Source organism: Ammodytes marinus (genome assembly GCF_949987685.1).
Source record: "Ammodytes marinus genome assembly, chromosome: 9".
Classification (NCBI taxonomy): Eukaryota; Metazoa; Chordata; class Actinopteri; order Uranoscopiformes; family Ammodytidae; genus Ammodytes; species Ammodytes marinus.
Genome location: NC_137213.1, coordinates 2485152 through 2502302, shown reverse-complemented (window position 1 = coordinate 2502302; position 17151 = coordinate 2485152). Strand labels below are relative to the sequence as shown.

The 17151-nt window shown below is 42.0% G+C and overlaps 1 protein-coding gene across 4 annotated transcripts in view; it reads right to left on the bottom strand.

Moving 5' to 3' along the window:
• Positions 1-3742: 3742 nt before the first annotated feature.
• Positions 3743-17151, bottom strand: part of depdc5 (DEP domain containing 5, GATOR1 subcomplex subunit) — a 28403-nt gene continuing 14994 nt past the window's right edge. For 3 of the 4 annotated variants that reach the window (XM_080034531.1, XM_080034530.1, XM_080034532.1), the window contains exons 30-43: positions 16098-16323; positions 15083-15219; positions 14430-14529; positions 14110-14172; positions 12618-12718; positions 12272-12352; positions 11498-11630; positions 10968-11067; positions 10450-10689; positions 7811-7980; positions 5988-6159; positions 5285-5345; positions 4486-4568; positions 3743-4386 (exon numbers count right to left, since the gene is read on the bottom strand). In XM_080034531.1, coding sequence (XP_079890657.1) covers positions 4088-4386; positions 4486-4568; positions 5285-5345; positions 5988-6159; positions 7811-7980; positions 10450-10689; positions 10968-11067; positions 11498-11630; positions 12272-12352; positions 12618-12718; positions 14110-14172; positions 14430-14529; positions 15083-15219; positions 16098-16323 — 1966 coding nt within the window. In that variant the 3' untranslated portion in view covers positions 3743-4087. The remainder of the gene's footprint in view (positions 4387-4485; positions 4569-5284; positions 5346-5987; positions 6160-7810; positions 7981-10449; positions 10690-10967; positions 11068-11497; positions 11631-12271; positions 12353-12617; positions 12719-14109; positions 14173-14429; positions 14530-15082; positions 15220-16097; positions 16324-17151) is intronic. The other variant, XM_080034533.1, reaches the window with a different exon arrangement.

Here is a 17151-nt window from a genome sequence, read left to right as displayed (position 1 = left end):
AAAAAATGGATTGATTATGTTAATCGTTTACTCAGATTTATAGAAATGATAACCATATGATAACTAACCATATCTTCACACCATGAGAAGGAAAAATAACAAAGAACTTCAGTCACGCTAACATGGTGCATTTCCCTGACAATTGGGTGAAGTCCTTCGGTTGAGGAAGATGTGTTAAAAAGCTCCAGAACAGCCATTTTACCCAAGATCATTTTTACTTTCCATCCAAAACACATTTATGAGCACTTTATGACAAGTGAGAAGGTAACGTCACTCTTCTACCCTCTATCAGATGGTAGTTCTCACAGATATTAAAGCTCCCATATTATACACTTTTCGGTTCTATTATACACCATATTATATGGTTTTAGTGGTCCCTAATACGTTTTTCTTTAATTGTTTGCTGAAAAAAACTTTCAGATAATTTATTGTACTATGCTGATGTTCAGCTAATCTCACAATGGCCTATTTTTTAAAAAGAGCTGCAGCTCCCCTCGTAAATATACAATCTTTGAGCTGCCCCCGCCCCCTGTCCGGAAGCGAAGCCAGATATGCCTCGCCCTCTGTCTGTCAGGGCTGTGGACCAATAAGAAATAGGGGTGTGGGCTGCACAGTGGAAGCTTCTGGCTTTCCAGTTTGTGAGGTCAGAAACGAGGAGAATTCTGACTGGAGTATATTGGGGGGGAGGGGTGGGGGTTTCAGAAAGGGGGAGAGCGAGCAAAGGAGAGATTGTTATTTTTTTTTATATTTTGGCAGTCTCTAGGCACACCGTGGACCCATGGATATGTTAGAACACATTTAAAACGTGTATTTAGCATAATATGTGACCTTTAAAAGGTTGGGAATCATCATTGATGTTTGATGAGTGCAAGAAGTAGCCTATCAACCCTGACTTCAGCTTAGGCCATTCAAACTGCCAGTCAAGACCTAGTGGAAGATTCTAGTTCATTCCTGAATGGACTCTGTTGCTCTATTGTTTGGCTCCTCGGTCATGGTTTAGGTCTGGTCTCTTTCACTACAGTCCAATGATTGAAGATGAAAACAAACAGTTTGATTGGCTTTGTGTTAATCAATATATATAGATCACAGAGTTATATTTAAATGGTTAATCATTATTGCGGGAGTCCCACTTTGTTGTTGCTATGATGTATGTATTAACAGGCCCAGTTAACAACAGCAAGAAAGTCACAATCAGCATCTTTACAACATCAACCTTTGACTAAAATATGATCAAATGTTGCTTCTTCCTGGCTGCATTATTTTATTGAATTTAATACAACCTGCAGATTGGAATCCTATTACTGGGTCCATTTGCTACTGACAGTGTCTTAACATAGTGAGGGAACAAGGTAGTTCTACTGGATAAGCAAGGTCTCTCCCAGACACAGATCTCAAAGCAGACTGGGGTTTCAAGATGGGCTGCTCTTTTGATGAAGCACAAAGAAACAGTCAACGTTGAGGATGGTAGACACAGTGGTCGGTCAAGGAAACTTAGTGCAGCAGAGTCCAGCAGTGCCATCAGCTCAGAACTGACAGAAACCAGTGGGGCCAAGGTACACACATCTACTGTTCAGACAAGTCTGGCCAGAAGGGGTCTTCATGGAGGGTTGCTGCCAAAAAGCACATACCACCAACATGGAAACAAGGTCAAGCAACTCAGCTATGCACCAAAACATAGGAGCTGGGGCTCAGAAACATGGCAGCAGGTGCTCTGGACTCATGAGTCAACATATTAAATATTTGACTGTAGCAGAAGGCAGGTTGTTCAATGAAGGGCTGGAGAGCAGTACAATAATGAGTGTCTGCAGGCAACAGTGAAGCATGGTGGAGGTTCCTTGCAAGTTTCTGCAAATGTCTTTGAAGATTTGGTCAGGATTAATGGTGTCCTCAATGCTGATGTACCTGGGTCCCACTGGTTTGTGCCAGTTCTGAGCTGATGACACTGCTGGGTTTAGATGTTTCCTCTGTTCATTCACTGCATTTTGTTAATTTATGAAAATAAAATATTTAAACTTCAGTTTTTTTTAGTTAACAGCCTTTTTCACACCTGCCTAAAACCTTTGCACAGTACTGAATGTATTGGCTTAAGATATTCTATGGGTAAAATGACTATATTGTTCAGTATGCACAGTGGTATAAATTACATTTAACATATATATAAATGTCATTTCCATCACAGTGCATACTGAACACTACAGTATACATATATAATGTATATATATAATATTGCCACATCATTGTGAAACTTCATACAAGTCATTTAACTGTCAAGAGGTTCTGGCCTTGGTTTGTGTTAGACAAAGTAAGGTTGTTATGATTTACAATAGTAGGTACTGGAGACTAAGATTGTGTCAAAGTATGTCTCCATGCTTGAGATGTCTAGACCTTGTGACATATGCTAATGTGTGTGTGTTAATCCTGAATACTATAACTGATGAAGAGAAAGTGTATCTCTTCAGTCATAATCCTATTGTGAATGTACGCTGGCCGGTTCAAGAAAACAAATCACACACTCAAATATCTTGTTGGACCATCTTTGGCTTTGATTACGGCACAAATTCACCCAAACACATTGTTTAAAGAATTATATGGCACACAAGGTGGTTGCTTAGAACCTAGTCCTCCTGACCAACTGAAGCAACCCCAGATCCTACTGTACACTGCCACACAGGCTTGTACAGTAGGCACTAGGCATGATGGGAGCATCACTTCATCTACCTCTCTTCTTACCCTGATGCACCCATCACTCTGGAACAGGATCAATCTGGTCTCATCAGACCACACAACCTTGTTCCATTGCTCCAGAGTCCAATCTGTATTCTCCCTGCAAATATAAGCATTTTATCCTGATAAACCCCACTGATAAGTGGTTTTCTTAAGGCTACACAGCTGTATAGTCCATATCCCTTATGTTCTCTTTGCATTGCGCCTGTGGAAAGGTTTGTACTTTCACTATTAAACATAGCCTTTAGTTCTACTGTCGATATTTTACATTTAGTTTCCACCAAATGTTTGAAGTGATCTCCCATCATGATCATTAAAGATTTTTTTTCCAACCACATTTTTTCTTCAAAGATGACGGTTCACTACTTTCTATCCAGGTTTTAATAATGCGTTGGGCAGTTCTTAAGTAACACGATATCAGTAGTTTCATCTTCTCCTGAGGAGTTTTCTTTGTTTTATGCAGGCCAATAATTCCACCCCTTTGAAACAGAGTTCCATCTTTTCCTAAACCACAGCATACATATCTTCAGACATGGTTGTTTAAGAAACAAGAAGCTGTTCACTGCATCAGTTAGGGTTAAATAACTTGTTGCCAACTGAAACATATTAATGACTGCAGTTTCTGACTGATAGAGGGCTCTTGCCTATGTGCCTAGTAAAATCTAGGTGGCGACTTTTGTTTTGGGCCGGGCAGTGTAGTTTGATGACTCAACCATTGCAAGCAATAAAAGATCTTACTTACTAAAACCTGAATATTGTGTCAACTGGTATTTAATTGGAATTTCATTGCTAACAGTTAACTGCTAACTCTCATCTGAACTAGACAAACTGATATTTCAGTTTTTCACGACAGCACACACATTTGTTTCTCACAATCATTTGCTGAAACCTGTATAAATGATCGGTCTGGTCCAGTGGTCCAACTGAATGATCCAGCAAACAGATATGGCTTGTTGTGGTTGTTTATTGGACACTTCAGCTCAGGTGGATTTGAAATGAAAAGCAGGTGGACGTGTGAAACTGCTAAGACCGGCAGCCGGAGAGTTCCCTGTTCCACTGGATTGTATTTTATTTAAAAAAAAACTTCAAAATAAATCGGTGTTATTATTTATACTGTGTAAACAAAGGATTAGCAAACACACAGCATTGGAGCAGAATGTAGATCTCTTAAGGCATGATACTTCCATCCACAGACTGTTTATAAAAAGGTTCCATCTTCCAAAGCAGAGAATCAACCGTGATGCTGTGAACATCCTCCAGGCTCTTAAGAGGGGCTCAGTCGTAGCAGCGGAACAGTGGTGTAACTCTAAAATGTTCTTCATAAATTAAATGATTAAAACAATGTTTAAATAGTTTTGAATGATCAGGGGGCGCTGGCGTTCATTTTGTCCTGGCAGCTGTCCCAGAAGGCTTGCAGTCTGTTGTCCTTGTTGGAGCAGAAGTCAGTGAGGTCCCTGAGGAGGCGTTCGGCCAGCCTCTCGTCCCCCAGCACACCCGTCCTCCAGGCTTTAGTCAGCATGGTGTTGTAAGCCCAGTAGTATCCCACGCGCTCCTCACAGCCGAACACGCCCGCACTGTTGGAGGTGGTGGAGTTTCTGCGCCGCCGCTGCTGTCCGCTGCTGTATTTCCTCTTGGAGTACGGCAGCTGCAGGAAGACCGTGCCTGATGGGGGGGGGGGGGGGGGGGACAGGTGGAATGGAACTAAGTACTTTTATTTTTTTTTTACGATATTCTTTTTGGCTTTGGTTTGCATGTGGTTACCTGTGATGTGGATGTACTGGGGCTTGTTCTCAGATGGGAAGTTGAAAGCAGAGGCAGAGAACTTGTCGTGCACAAAGCCGAATCTGTTGGTTAAAAAAAGCAAAAAACATTTACACATTCTTGCAAGAAGTATCTGAGATAATCCAACAGAATATGTAGGACTCTGTTATTCAGTGTAGATCTAAGGATGACCATGTCATTCTTTTGTGGCCGCAATCCCTCATTAAAGAATGGGACATTTTAAGCACAGAAAAATGGAAAAGGAACCATACAGGATGTTGTTAACGTCATCATTTGTTTTGTGGATAAAATACACTTGATATTCATGAAACATTCATGTGTTAAATGTACCTGATGGATAGAAGAAGAAAGAAATCCACTATATACCACTAGACTGTGTCTTTAAATAGTAGGCATTTTCAGTCTTATTCCTACAAGGAAAGTGAGCCTCAAGACGTGATGGAATTTGCAAAGTTTTCCTGGCATACTATCCATTTGAGCCCTGAGAACATTAGTACGCTGCCACACATCAGCTAACTTCGCAACTGCTTATTTAGCAGATGTTAGCTAGTTATCTTCTTAGAAAGCTAGATTGCAAGACATCCTACATTACAAACCAAATTTAATAAAGTTCATAAAACTGGGTATGTGACCAAATCCGTTTCAATTATTAAAAGGTGTGTCTGAGGCTTACCTAGTAACCAATAGCACCACTAGCAATCGGAATTGGAGACTAAACATCCAATGGGAAAATATTTTCTATGGTAAAAGTGTCCCATCATGCCCACAGAACACCCACCTGTAGAGTATGGCCTCCTGGAAGAGCTGCATCCTGTCCCAGTACGTCTCTGGTTCAAAACCTTTAGGATGAGATCAAACAGACACATGTAACAGACTGAGCCGTTACACACACATCACACAGTAGGGTTGGGCGGAATCCATTTATTAATACCTTCCCCAAATTATACCCTGGTATATGGTAATACTGTGGAGGCTTCCTATTGCTACATTTGACAAGATTACATCGAACTAATCACTATGACGTTACTTCCGCCAAATACAAATTTTTACTGACAGCGTTTGAACACATCACAATCTGCGTTCCAAACGAGGGAAAAGACCGCATGTCATTCACTTGTAAGGTATTTTAAGCTGCATTGTTATAATAACTATACTATACAGGCATTGGTGCTGCTGCTGCTGCTGCCGCCGCCACACACACACACACACACACACACACACACACACACACACACACACACACACACACACACACACACACACACACACACACACACACACACACACACACTCTTAAGGCATTTATTATAAACATGCACAAGGCATTACACACAACCACATTTTTTATGACCACGGTATACACAGTAATTAAAGGAATACCGTTGCTATTTTTTAATACCCCTGTATATGGTAACACCTTAATACCTCCCAACCCTATCACACAGTAGAAGGCAGCATTGAGCCAGCTGTGCTTCTCTCACCTTCAAACAGGTTGTCGCTGGTGTTCTTGAGCAGACAGTGGATGTGCAGGGGGATGAAGAGCTGGGCCCTCAGTGGGTCTCCGTACAGGTATGAGGTCAGAGCAAAGGGAACCTCCAGCACAGGGACCAACAAGAAGCCGCACGACGCTGCCTTCCTGTGCCAGCCTTGGACCTGGCACAGAACAACTGGTTAACACATGGCACTTCAAGGCTCGTCACAACAACTAAGAGACTTTAAGGTCATACGAAAGCTTTGTCTATTCAGTATGGGATGGTTATCGCTAAAAAATATATATTCTTAAGGTTTGGAATAAGGAGATAGCCCCCTGCTTTGGCATTTGGCTCATGGAGTTCTCTAGTACTCTGGTAAAATCCGTAATGAGATCTCAGGGAAAGCAGAACAATTTGAAACAGATATGGCAGCCTTTTTCTGGACTGTATAGCAGCGCTGAAGTCACCTTCATGACAACTTTTTGACTTTTTATTTTTTGCTTAACATTTACCTATAATTTAAACAAAGTCTTTAGAAACCTGTTCAGTAGAGTACACCATGTTAGTTGTTTGTTTTATTCTGTCTTTTGTTTGTGTGTTCGCTGTGTGTTTGTGTTGGCTTTTTCAGTTGTGTGTGTATTTAAAAAACCATGGCACTTCACTGTGAAACCTGAGCTCTCTGTCATACAAACACATGACCTCTTCTGATATCAGAATGTGTCTCTGTATGTTCTGTAATTTTAGTTCTAATGCAAAAGATCATGTGAGCAATTCTTACAATATTGAAAGTGATCAAATTCAAGTTTTTTGCAGTGGCCTTTTATTCGTTTTGTTGTGGTTGATTTTAGTGTTTAGGAATCATTCTCTTCACGCAATATCGAACCTTCTCAACTTTAGTTTTAGATTCTTTTAGAGTAGTTTCCGAGAGTTTCTGACTTGTCTTTTTCATTTCCTTAATACTTTGTGTCAATTGGCTACTACCACACAAAACAAATAGTTTCAATGTTTTTCCTGGTTGAGCTGTGCTACATTGTGGGAATGTTGGGTGTGTCTAAAATGATGTTGTTGATCAGTGAGGGACCAGGAAGTATCTTAGTGCTTTTAGTTTTTCTCAGCTTAAGACTGGGAAACACAGAACAATAATGTGAAAGAAAAAATGAGCTATTCAGAGTGCAGTGTGTGGATACAATAGACGAAAGCTGACTAACCCTGTGTTCCAAATCACATACTCTTTCTTTTTACTACACTACATACTAAATTACAGAAGAGTTTTAGGGCCACAGGAGAGAAAAAAATAATAAAAAAAATTCATTATGTCGAGAAATCTCAAGATAAAGAGGAATACTCCAAAATGCTATTGGAGTTAGTGGGGCATCTAGGTATTTTTGGCATACTACAATTGACGTGCATGTATTTGGGACATCCTTAATCTTTTTCTACCATACTAAATAGTAGGGAAGTATGGGGATTAGAACGCAGGGTAAGTCTACTAAAAATGCAGAGATCAGATTGGAGGAAAGAAATAGTGAGCAAGATAGCTAACAATAGGCTACATAGCAGTGCAGTGACACAGCCTTAGCTCGATCATAGCGCCATCTTGTGGGTAATACACTGTAACATAATTAAATACCTCTGCATTTAATAGTGGTTTGATTTGTCGCACCCCACTTTTTAGATAACAAAAAAAAAGTCTTAAAGTGCATCTTAAATCCCGGATTTTACTGTAATATTTATTATTTATTTATATTATTATTATATTTATATTTATTTATTATTTATTTTAATAATTGAGAATTTCAAAAAAGCAGCATAAAAACCACACATCTAGTCACCATTTCAAAGAGCACTGCGGCAGTGACAGCCATCCAGTGCAGCTTGACCTCGAAGGCAGCGTTGAGGGAGAAGTTTCCGTGGTAATAGCAGCTGCACCACTCGGTCCTGTCGCTGCGGTTGTTCACGTCCACGTCCAGAGTGACTGTCTTCTGCTCGGGGACGGTGGCAGCTGGAGGACAGACAGACAGACAGACAGGAACAGACAGACAGGGAGACAAACAAGTAGACAGGAGGCAAAGGAAGGAGAAATGGATGGCATTATGGGCATCGGGCAAGTAGACAGAGGGGTGAAAGCCAAGGTGATGAGCGCACACTGACCCTGCGTTCCAATACCCATACTTCCCTACTATTTAGTATGCCAGAAAAAGATTTAGGATGTCCCAATACATGCAAGTCAATTGTAGCATGCTGAAAATACATAAATGCCCCTCTAACTCCAATAGCATCTTGGAGTATTCGTCTTTATTCTTGACTTAATAAGAAAAAAATCTTTCTTATCTGACTTCTGCACTTTAGTATGTAGTGTAGTAAAAAGAAAAAGTATGTGATTTGGAACGCAGGGTGAGTAAATGAAGTATGAATGGATGTCTGGATATAAATGATTCTTCATGTCACCAGTTTCTGATTTCTATTGCAGGGTTTCCCTGCTGGATTGCTTTGTTATTGAAATGTGCTCTACAATCTAATATAGAGGTGACTAACTAACTAACTAACTAACTAACTAACTAACTAACTAACTAAATAAATAAATAAATAAATGTGGAGACTCACATCAGCCAAATCTATCAATCAAGGCTGCATCTATTTTGTATTTTTATAGCATTTGCTCTTATAATTGTAGTTTTCTTTTTTAAATCATATTCATTTATATTTGATTCTGCTCGGATCTAAGCATTTTTTGTTCTATGTATTTTCCTTTTTTAAAGTAAGTTAATGTATTTCTATTTCTAGTACTAGTAATGTGTTCATTCTCCTATCATGTTAAACTAAATTGGTGTCTGCAGTATCCCAGTGCAAAGAGAGGTTTCCTGTGAAGAAGAAATGGGCATGAAAGCGGTCATTGTCTGAATGATGGGTGATTAGAGCAGCATCATAACAAAACTAGATGACAAAGTGGGAAAGCATTCATTTGCAAAGTTGTTGCTTTTAAAGACACTGGAATATTCAAATGCACTGAGGTCAAAGGCGGCAAAATAAAAGCTTTGATCGGCGGCACAAAGCAAAGAATAAGAGCCGGAGCAGAGACACTGTTTTGTGACGGTGTCTTATTTTGAAAAAAGCCAGGCGGAGAGAGCGACAGGTGAGGAACATTGCACACCACAGCACTACTGAACCACAGCCACTTAACACCACAGCATGCACTGGTAACACCACACCTACTGCTGCTGCTACTGCTCCTGGATCAGCTACATGCTAACAACCACACGCCATGCACTGATTGGACAACGCGGGTGGAACAATTTGATCACATCAAATCAGTGATGTGGCCACGTCACACACAGGCAGAGCCACTGTGGACGAATGGAATCAAAACTACACTGGTCATGCACTACTACACACTGTGAGAACACAAGACACTCAGCTGTTCAATGCACATCAACCGGTCCACTATGAGGAGAGCCGCTCCAGTATCTCTATGTCACACACCATGATGATATGATGACGTCATGAAATGTTACATGGGGAAAGTGTTGTGGTGATGGGAAGAAAAACTAGTGTGAGATGGAAGGAGATTTAGTGAAGTAGGAACAGTGGAGTGACATGTCTGTGGTGCTTTATGTACATGTAGGGCTCGCCTCATTATATTTTAGTTTATATAACTTTGTTGTCTTATCTAGAAATGTATCGGAGCTTATTAAAACTTATGACAAATACCTTTATGAACTTCAACCTGCTCCGTTAAAGAGACAACGAGGAACTTTTAAAATGTTTATGAAACGGTCTAATTTCTTTCTCTGATGGTCACCAACGACCTGTAACAGCAAACGAGAACATCATTGAGAAGAATGCTATTTTTATATAGTTATATATATTCAGGCATTATATATAATATAGCATAATATAGTTACTATTAATGCCTTTGAATCCCCGCCAACTCAGGCCAAACGATGTACGGCAGGCAGACGGGAAACGCCTGTGTTTATAAACAGTACTAAATCAAAGTTAACTTGTTCCATAGAGGGCGCTACAATCTACAAAAACTGAAAGCTCCTCGTAGTTACTTTCACACTGAGTTCTTTACTCTTTCTTAACAGATCAAGTTATTTTATGGTGACAACTGGTACAAACCAAAAACAATGAGCCTTACGTAAATGTGGATGGATGTTGAGTGGAACTTTGAGGGCTCACTTGAGGGTCCTCCCTACCTTCCTCATGTGAAGGATGGACATTGGACAGGGCAAACTGTACTTCCATGATGTATGTGTAAATAGTAGCAGAACCAATGAGTATGTCTGTTTGTATTTTTTCAGTTTCTTTGATACCCCCAATACCAAGAGCCCTTTCACAAATGCACCCTCTCTGCCCTATGTGACATGTGAATACTGGAGCCAACCATTCCCTGCAGCAGCCTTGATGTGCATCAGGCTGGGTGAGGGCGAGGTGTGTGCCCGGGCTGGTTGTATGGGGCTGGGTATACCTAGCAGTGCAGCGGCCTGGCTGCGTCCTCCAAAGCTGCGGCTGAAGGAGCTGTGCCTACTTGCATAGGAGGCGGGCCGGCTGGGCAGCCAGGGCAGCAGGAAGGCTGGTAGGTCACAGGGTCTCCTCTCCTCTAGCACAAAGGCAACCTCAAACCACTTCCTCTGGAACAAGGCAAAGTCCTCCAGGGCTGCTGTGGACCAGCCGCCCGCCACCGCAGGGGGGGGCTGGGAGCTCGGGCCTGGGTTGGGGGGGATTGGACAGCCACAAATGTCAAGACTTCACCCCCCATTAAGCTCTCCACGAGGAAAATGACTTATCTTTGTAATTACTAGGAGTGTAAATCATTGGTTTCATCAGAAGCTTATATTAAAGATGGCGATATGCATCGATGTTTTTGCCAATGAATGGATATATTGATGCAACGTTACCCCCCCACAAATGACCTGATATTAATTGTAACACATATAAAACTGTATAGTACACATTGGGATAAAAGAGTGTTTTAAATCCATTCACCATCCTTCTCTCCTGCTATCCTGTAGAAGTAGAATCCGTAGACGAAGGTGCGCATGGCATCTCCAGACGCGTGAGCTACTAGACCTTCATCCAGCATTTTCTACACGTGCGCATACACACACACACACACACACACGCACACACACACACACAAGTAGTGAACAGCTCAACAGATAAGCAAAGCACTCCTGTAACTGTGGCTTTTCTTGTGAACAAACAAAAGTTCTGTTTACATTCAGTTTTACTCACTAAAACACATTGTGTAAAACCTTTTAGTTTAATACGTTTTGAGTTCTTTTTCATATTTCTGTATTAAAAGTTTCATGGTTGACATCCATGTTCACTACCAAGCTAGATTTCTTCTTCCCTGCATTTTTCTTTGTGCAACTGGTGATCAGGGGACTAGTGTGAATCATTGGCTGGGATATGTTAAATGTAGGGCTGACTGTACACACAGGATCAATTTAAAAGGAATAATCCTTAAAATGTGAGATATTTCATCAGGTTAAAGGACACTCTTCTCTCTATACCTGCATGATATCCACAGCCATCCCCTGTGTGGCCACGCTCTCCACATTGTTAACCAGCCAATGAACAACCTCGGCGCTGATGAAGCAGTTGAGCGGTAGGCCCTTCTGCTCCGGCAGCAGCTGCACACCTGTCCTGTAGTGACGCAACCAACACACACACACAGTTCTAGAAAAAAAAATTTCCCCGCATTGGAAGAACATCATAAAATACAGAAGATACAACTAAACCCAAGAAAAAAAGGTGCACCGAGGAACTTTCTTTTTTTTAAAGTTATAATTACACCCCTTTTGGACAAAAGCGGTAGTGTTTTTACATAGCCAACTCTTGTTCCTGTTGTTTCCCGTGAAAAACTAAATAAAAATACAATTATTTTGCACTGATGGTCTATCTTGTCATTTATGATCATCAGAGTAACATTGTTTTCAAAAATATTAAAAAATATCCTCGTAGCACCTTTAACTTACACATAGTAACAAGCAAAACCAAATGCACTCAACATATTATAAAGAGGTTTAGTATGAATGCATTTCTACACTTGCACTGGCTTCAGAAACCACAGGAAAATGACATCTGAAGTAACTGCTGTTGTTGCTACACACACACACACACACACACACACACACACACACACACACACACACACACACACACACACACACACACACACACACACACACGCACACGCACACGCACACGCACACGCACACGCACACACACGCACACACACGCACACGCACACAAAAAATCCACAGCAAAACCACAGCAACTCTTACGTGGGATGTTTGATGGCCTCTAGGATCTCCAGGAGAGTTGAGGAAGAGGACAGAGAGAGGGCTCCGGCTGCAGACTGCCCACTGTCAACACATCACTGGTCAGTGCTTAAGCCCAGTTTACACATTATCATACATTTATTAGCAATTTCCATATATTCTCACTGTGGTCCACAAATACAAAGTCAATGAATCACAGCTGATTGAGAGTACAAAGGAGGGGCTTGGACTCGGCCCAAATCCAAATAATCTACATGTGCAAGTTTAAATGGATTACAGGCTCTGACGGTTTGGTTATATTTTGGATGAATTGTCCAGCCTTACTATAGCACAGGAAGTCAAATCTTACCTGGTGTCTGTGGTGCTGACTGCAGCCTCTCCTGCAGGCTGTGCTGCTGTCAGTGCGGGCTGGACGCCTCTGTCTGCAGCCTCCACGGCTTCAAAGGGAAACTACACAGTAGACAGTACTTCACCTTTCAGACAGTATGTTTACAGGCTTCTACACAGATTACATAGTCTCTATAGTGGGATACAGACATGCACATGGTTTCATTGGTCCAGAGGGGATGAGACTTTTCGATTTCTGCCGCCACAGCAGTACAGTGGAGGTGAATGGGACTTTGGTTTGTAATGCTGGCAGCATAAACAGTAACTGTGTTGAGCGTAAACTGTAAATGCACATTTTTGAAATACTGTGAGCAACACAAACAATGCCCACTCACCTCCATTGTATAGTGGAGGCAGAGACCTCAGGGACATACAGTAAACCTCTCAAAACATGGATCCATGTAAACAACATTGTGCATATGGATAGAATACCCAGAACAGACCTTTGACCAAAGCGGCCCAGTCATTGTATTGAAACAGGAGTGGGCCTCAGTTTATGAGTGAAGAAGTCCAGTTGTGATGCAGTACATGTTAGTAACACCAGGATCACAAAGCATGACTCTCTAGAAGGGGAGATAACTTATTTTTAAGATAAGCTTCTTCTGGATTTCTATTAGAAACTGTTTTCATAGAGTAGTGTCCAAAATAACCCTTCATATTTTTCACAGTGCCATTGCTTGCTCTCCTCTTTTCAACTTGTCTGAAACGCTCCGTTTTAGAGTCTGCTCTGATTGGCCCTGAATCTATCTGCCGGTTTAAATCTAACTGCCACTTAGATTCAGGTGTATCTGGGGGTGTGGCTTATCACAGGTGGAGGTAGTGCTAAGTGAGGTTGGTCATTGTGATGTCATAAGGGGGAGAGAAATCTGACCACAGGGTTTCAGAAAGGTGCAGGTGGAGAAAAAAAAAGAGAGGGTGTTTTTTTTTCTCATACCATGAAAGGTGCATTTTGCATTATAGGTGTCCTTTAACTGTAATTGTTTCAGTTGTGGGGAAGGGCACACAGCTAGAGCCATCACAAAGGTTATATGTATGTATGGAGTGTGATCCTGGTGTGAGGGGTTGATAGTGTCACTACCTACCAGCAGGCACTACAGACTGGGAAGAGACAAGACTAGAATCTGACGGGGCACTGCACACCATGCGCATGCAGTAATGCAGAGAGGGAGTTAGAGGAACTAAAGCACACACACACACACACACACACACACACCCTCTCCTACCTATACAGTGCACAGCCACGGCACCTTCAGTGCTCTCACACACACACACACACACACACACACACACACACACACACACACACACACACACACACACACACACACACACACACACACACACACACACACACACACACACACACACACACACACACACACACACACACACACACACACACACACACACACACACACAGAGCTTAAACGATGCCCAGGGACCTTGTTACTGACCTGTGTGTGATAGCTGTAGGAGGAGCGGGGGCTACGTATAAAATCCAAAATAAAGGCGGCGTCCTGTCAGCAGACAGGAAGAACATAACTGAGGGTCAAACACCCAAAGCCCAGCACACAGACACAGACATCAGGGGAAGGAGTGCAGACGGAAGGAGAAACAAAAGAGCAAAAAGCCCCACACCAAAGCACCAGCAAAGAGGAACCATTTTACCTGGGCATTTGACGTTGATTAATTAACATTCCAATGGGCCGGCAAAAAGCTAAATGTCTCAAGCAAGACAAACTCCTTCTGATCAACACACAGAATAGAGGCTCACCTTGCGGGGACTATCCACACATGTGGAAGCTAAGGCAACACCTGAGGGCTCACTGAGGCCTGGGGACGGCTTGGCCTGCTGCTGCTGCTCCTCCAGCGTCCTGACACAAAGCACAACCAACACAGTGATAGTACTCTTTCTACTCGCATGCCTGTTCATTCTTTATGTTCATTTTGCTTCACTCATTGGTTGTCTGTCTGTCCTCTTCCAGTTTTCCCTGGTGGAGACGAAGTCCTCCTGCATCCACAGGAGGACTTTACACACTATTCACACTTTACTTTAGTATTACCATGTAAACATCTGGTCAATGATTGAATTCCTTTGTGTTTTTTCTTTACTTATGACATCTATTGCAGGATGTCCGCCCTGGGAGAGGGATCCCTTACCCTGTCAACTCTCCCTGAGATTTCTAAATGTTTTAAAATCCCGATAAAGGGTTTTTTACTGGGAGTTTTTTCTCAGCCGAGCTAAGTGTGTAAGGGCAGGGTGTCATACTGTATGGAATGTAAAGCCCACTGAGGCAAATGTCTATTTGTGATATTGGGCTATACAAATAAAACTGATTTGATTTGATTTGATTTGATTTGAGTGAGGGTTCAGGTTTAGGTTCATGGCTCACAGTCAACCAACAGTCCAAACACACACACACTCACTTCTGGTTCTGCTCCATCTCCAGTAAGGCTGAGAGAGCAGACGTGCCTTTCTTGCCTTGCGGGGGCGCCACAGGCTCGGGAGGATACTGAGGGAGAGGACTGGTGACCTGCAGGCCTTTCATTGGTGTGCTCTTCTGCTGTGAAACACACAGAGGGAGGGAGGGAGGAATGGGAAGGGAAGTCACTTTAGCACAGACAGTACATAGCCAATTCTGAGATGTGTGCCACATGTTCAGTAAGCGGATCAGCCACTTCACCACCACACCGCACACAGTAAGTTGTGCTTACCGTCCCAGACAAATGCCATGAAAAACTATGTCAAATTACACATAAAAGTGGGGCATTCAAAATTTTGACATGCAGCCTGAAACAAGCCCCGCATTCCGAATCGCATACTTTCTACTATTTAGTATGGAAGAAAAAAGATTTAGGATGTCCCAATTCTTGTGGCCAGATTTAGGATGGTTAGAAGTACCCGGATGTCTACTACATCCGGCCAAGATTTTTATTGTTGAAAACAGCATCCTATTTGGGCGAATCTGACCCATAATCCAGTGTGCACGTGAAGTGACGTCACATCGACGGAGCCTCCATATGAAAACAAACGGGATGCGATGGATATAAAAGAGGCTAGATCAAGGCGCGATTTTATGATGAAAAAAAATAAGTAAAAGAATGTCCCAATTGTATCATACTGCATCCTAAATAGATTATTATTTTTTTTTTTTCAAGCTTTATTAGATAGTACAGAGTTGAAATGGGGAGACAGAGAGAGAAAGGGGGGATGACCTGCAGTAAATTTGAACCCGCGACCACTGCAACGAAGGCCGGAGCCAATATGCTACGCGCTCTATCCACTACACCACCGGAGCACACCACTAGATTCTTTTTATCATCAGATGTAGTATGTGGAATAGAAAAAAGAAAGAGTGTGCGATTCGGAACGCAGGGAAGCTTTTTGTAAAGGCGTTCCCATGGTGCAGCAACATGATGTGAGCTATAGGGGGAGCCTCACTCTGATGATCCGGTCTGAGCGATGGCGCCGGCGGATGCGGTTGAGTCCCTCCAGGAAGCGTATAAACCCGTCCAGCTGCAGCCAGTCCCCGCTGCAGGCCTGGCCACAGCCCGCACCCCCGTCCCCATACACGTCCCAGTGGCCCTCCCCGTCAGCCACCCGCCGAGCGCCACCCGCCGGGAGCAAGAGGAACCGGGTCCGCCAGAACTTTAGAGAGTCGATCAAACTGTGGAGGCAGAGCATAGGGATCTTTAATGACTTTTATTCCATATGTAGTTTCCTTTGACCAACATAATGAGGACTAACTGCAACACATATGTACATGTGAATATATTAGTGTAAACAACAGTAGAAAACCATATTTTACCTTCTTCTTTTCTTATATGATTAATTTATTGTTTTTTTGCCATTTATGTAGGCTTGGCATTATATACATTTTTAAGAACCTTTTCCCGCTTCTGTTATTCAAAGAAACTGCGTCTCTCTCTCAAAAACATTTCCAAATTCTCTGATTTCAGCTTCTCAACTGTGAATATTTTCTGGTTTCTTTCATCCTATTATGACAGTAAACTGAAATATCTGTGTGTTTTGGACATAACAATACATTTGAGGACGTCAACATGGGCTTTGGAAAATTGATCAACATTTTTCACCATTTTCTGACATTTTACGGACCAAAACACTAATAGATTAATAATCCTTTAATCGAGAAAATAATCGACAGATTAATCGATAATCAAAATAATCGTTAGTTGCAGCCCTATTTATATATAATCATTTTAATGTATTTAGTGGCGTGTAGAGTGTGGGCTATCGGCCGATGTCCGGTAAGAATGCTCTCGGCATTATACGGTTATGAATGTAAAATTTATTTTTTCTCCAGTTTAACATCAAATTGATAGAAAACTTTAATACATGTTTCAAAAAGATCTCCTCTCCCGCTCTTCACTATATGCTGGTGCTAAAATACACATGTGTATGTGCAAATGGTCTTGACTTGTATAGCGCTTTTTAGCCGATTTCCTCAGCCCCAAAGCGCTTTACATTTCTTACC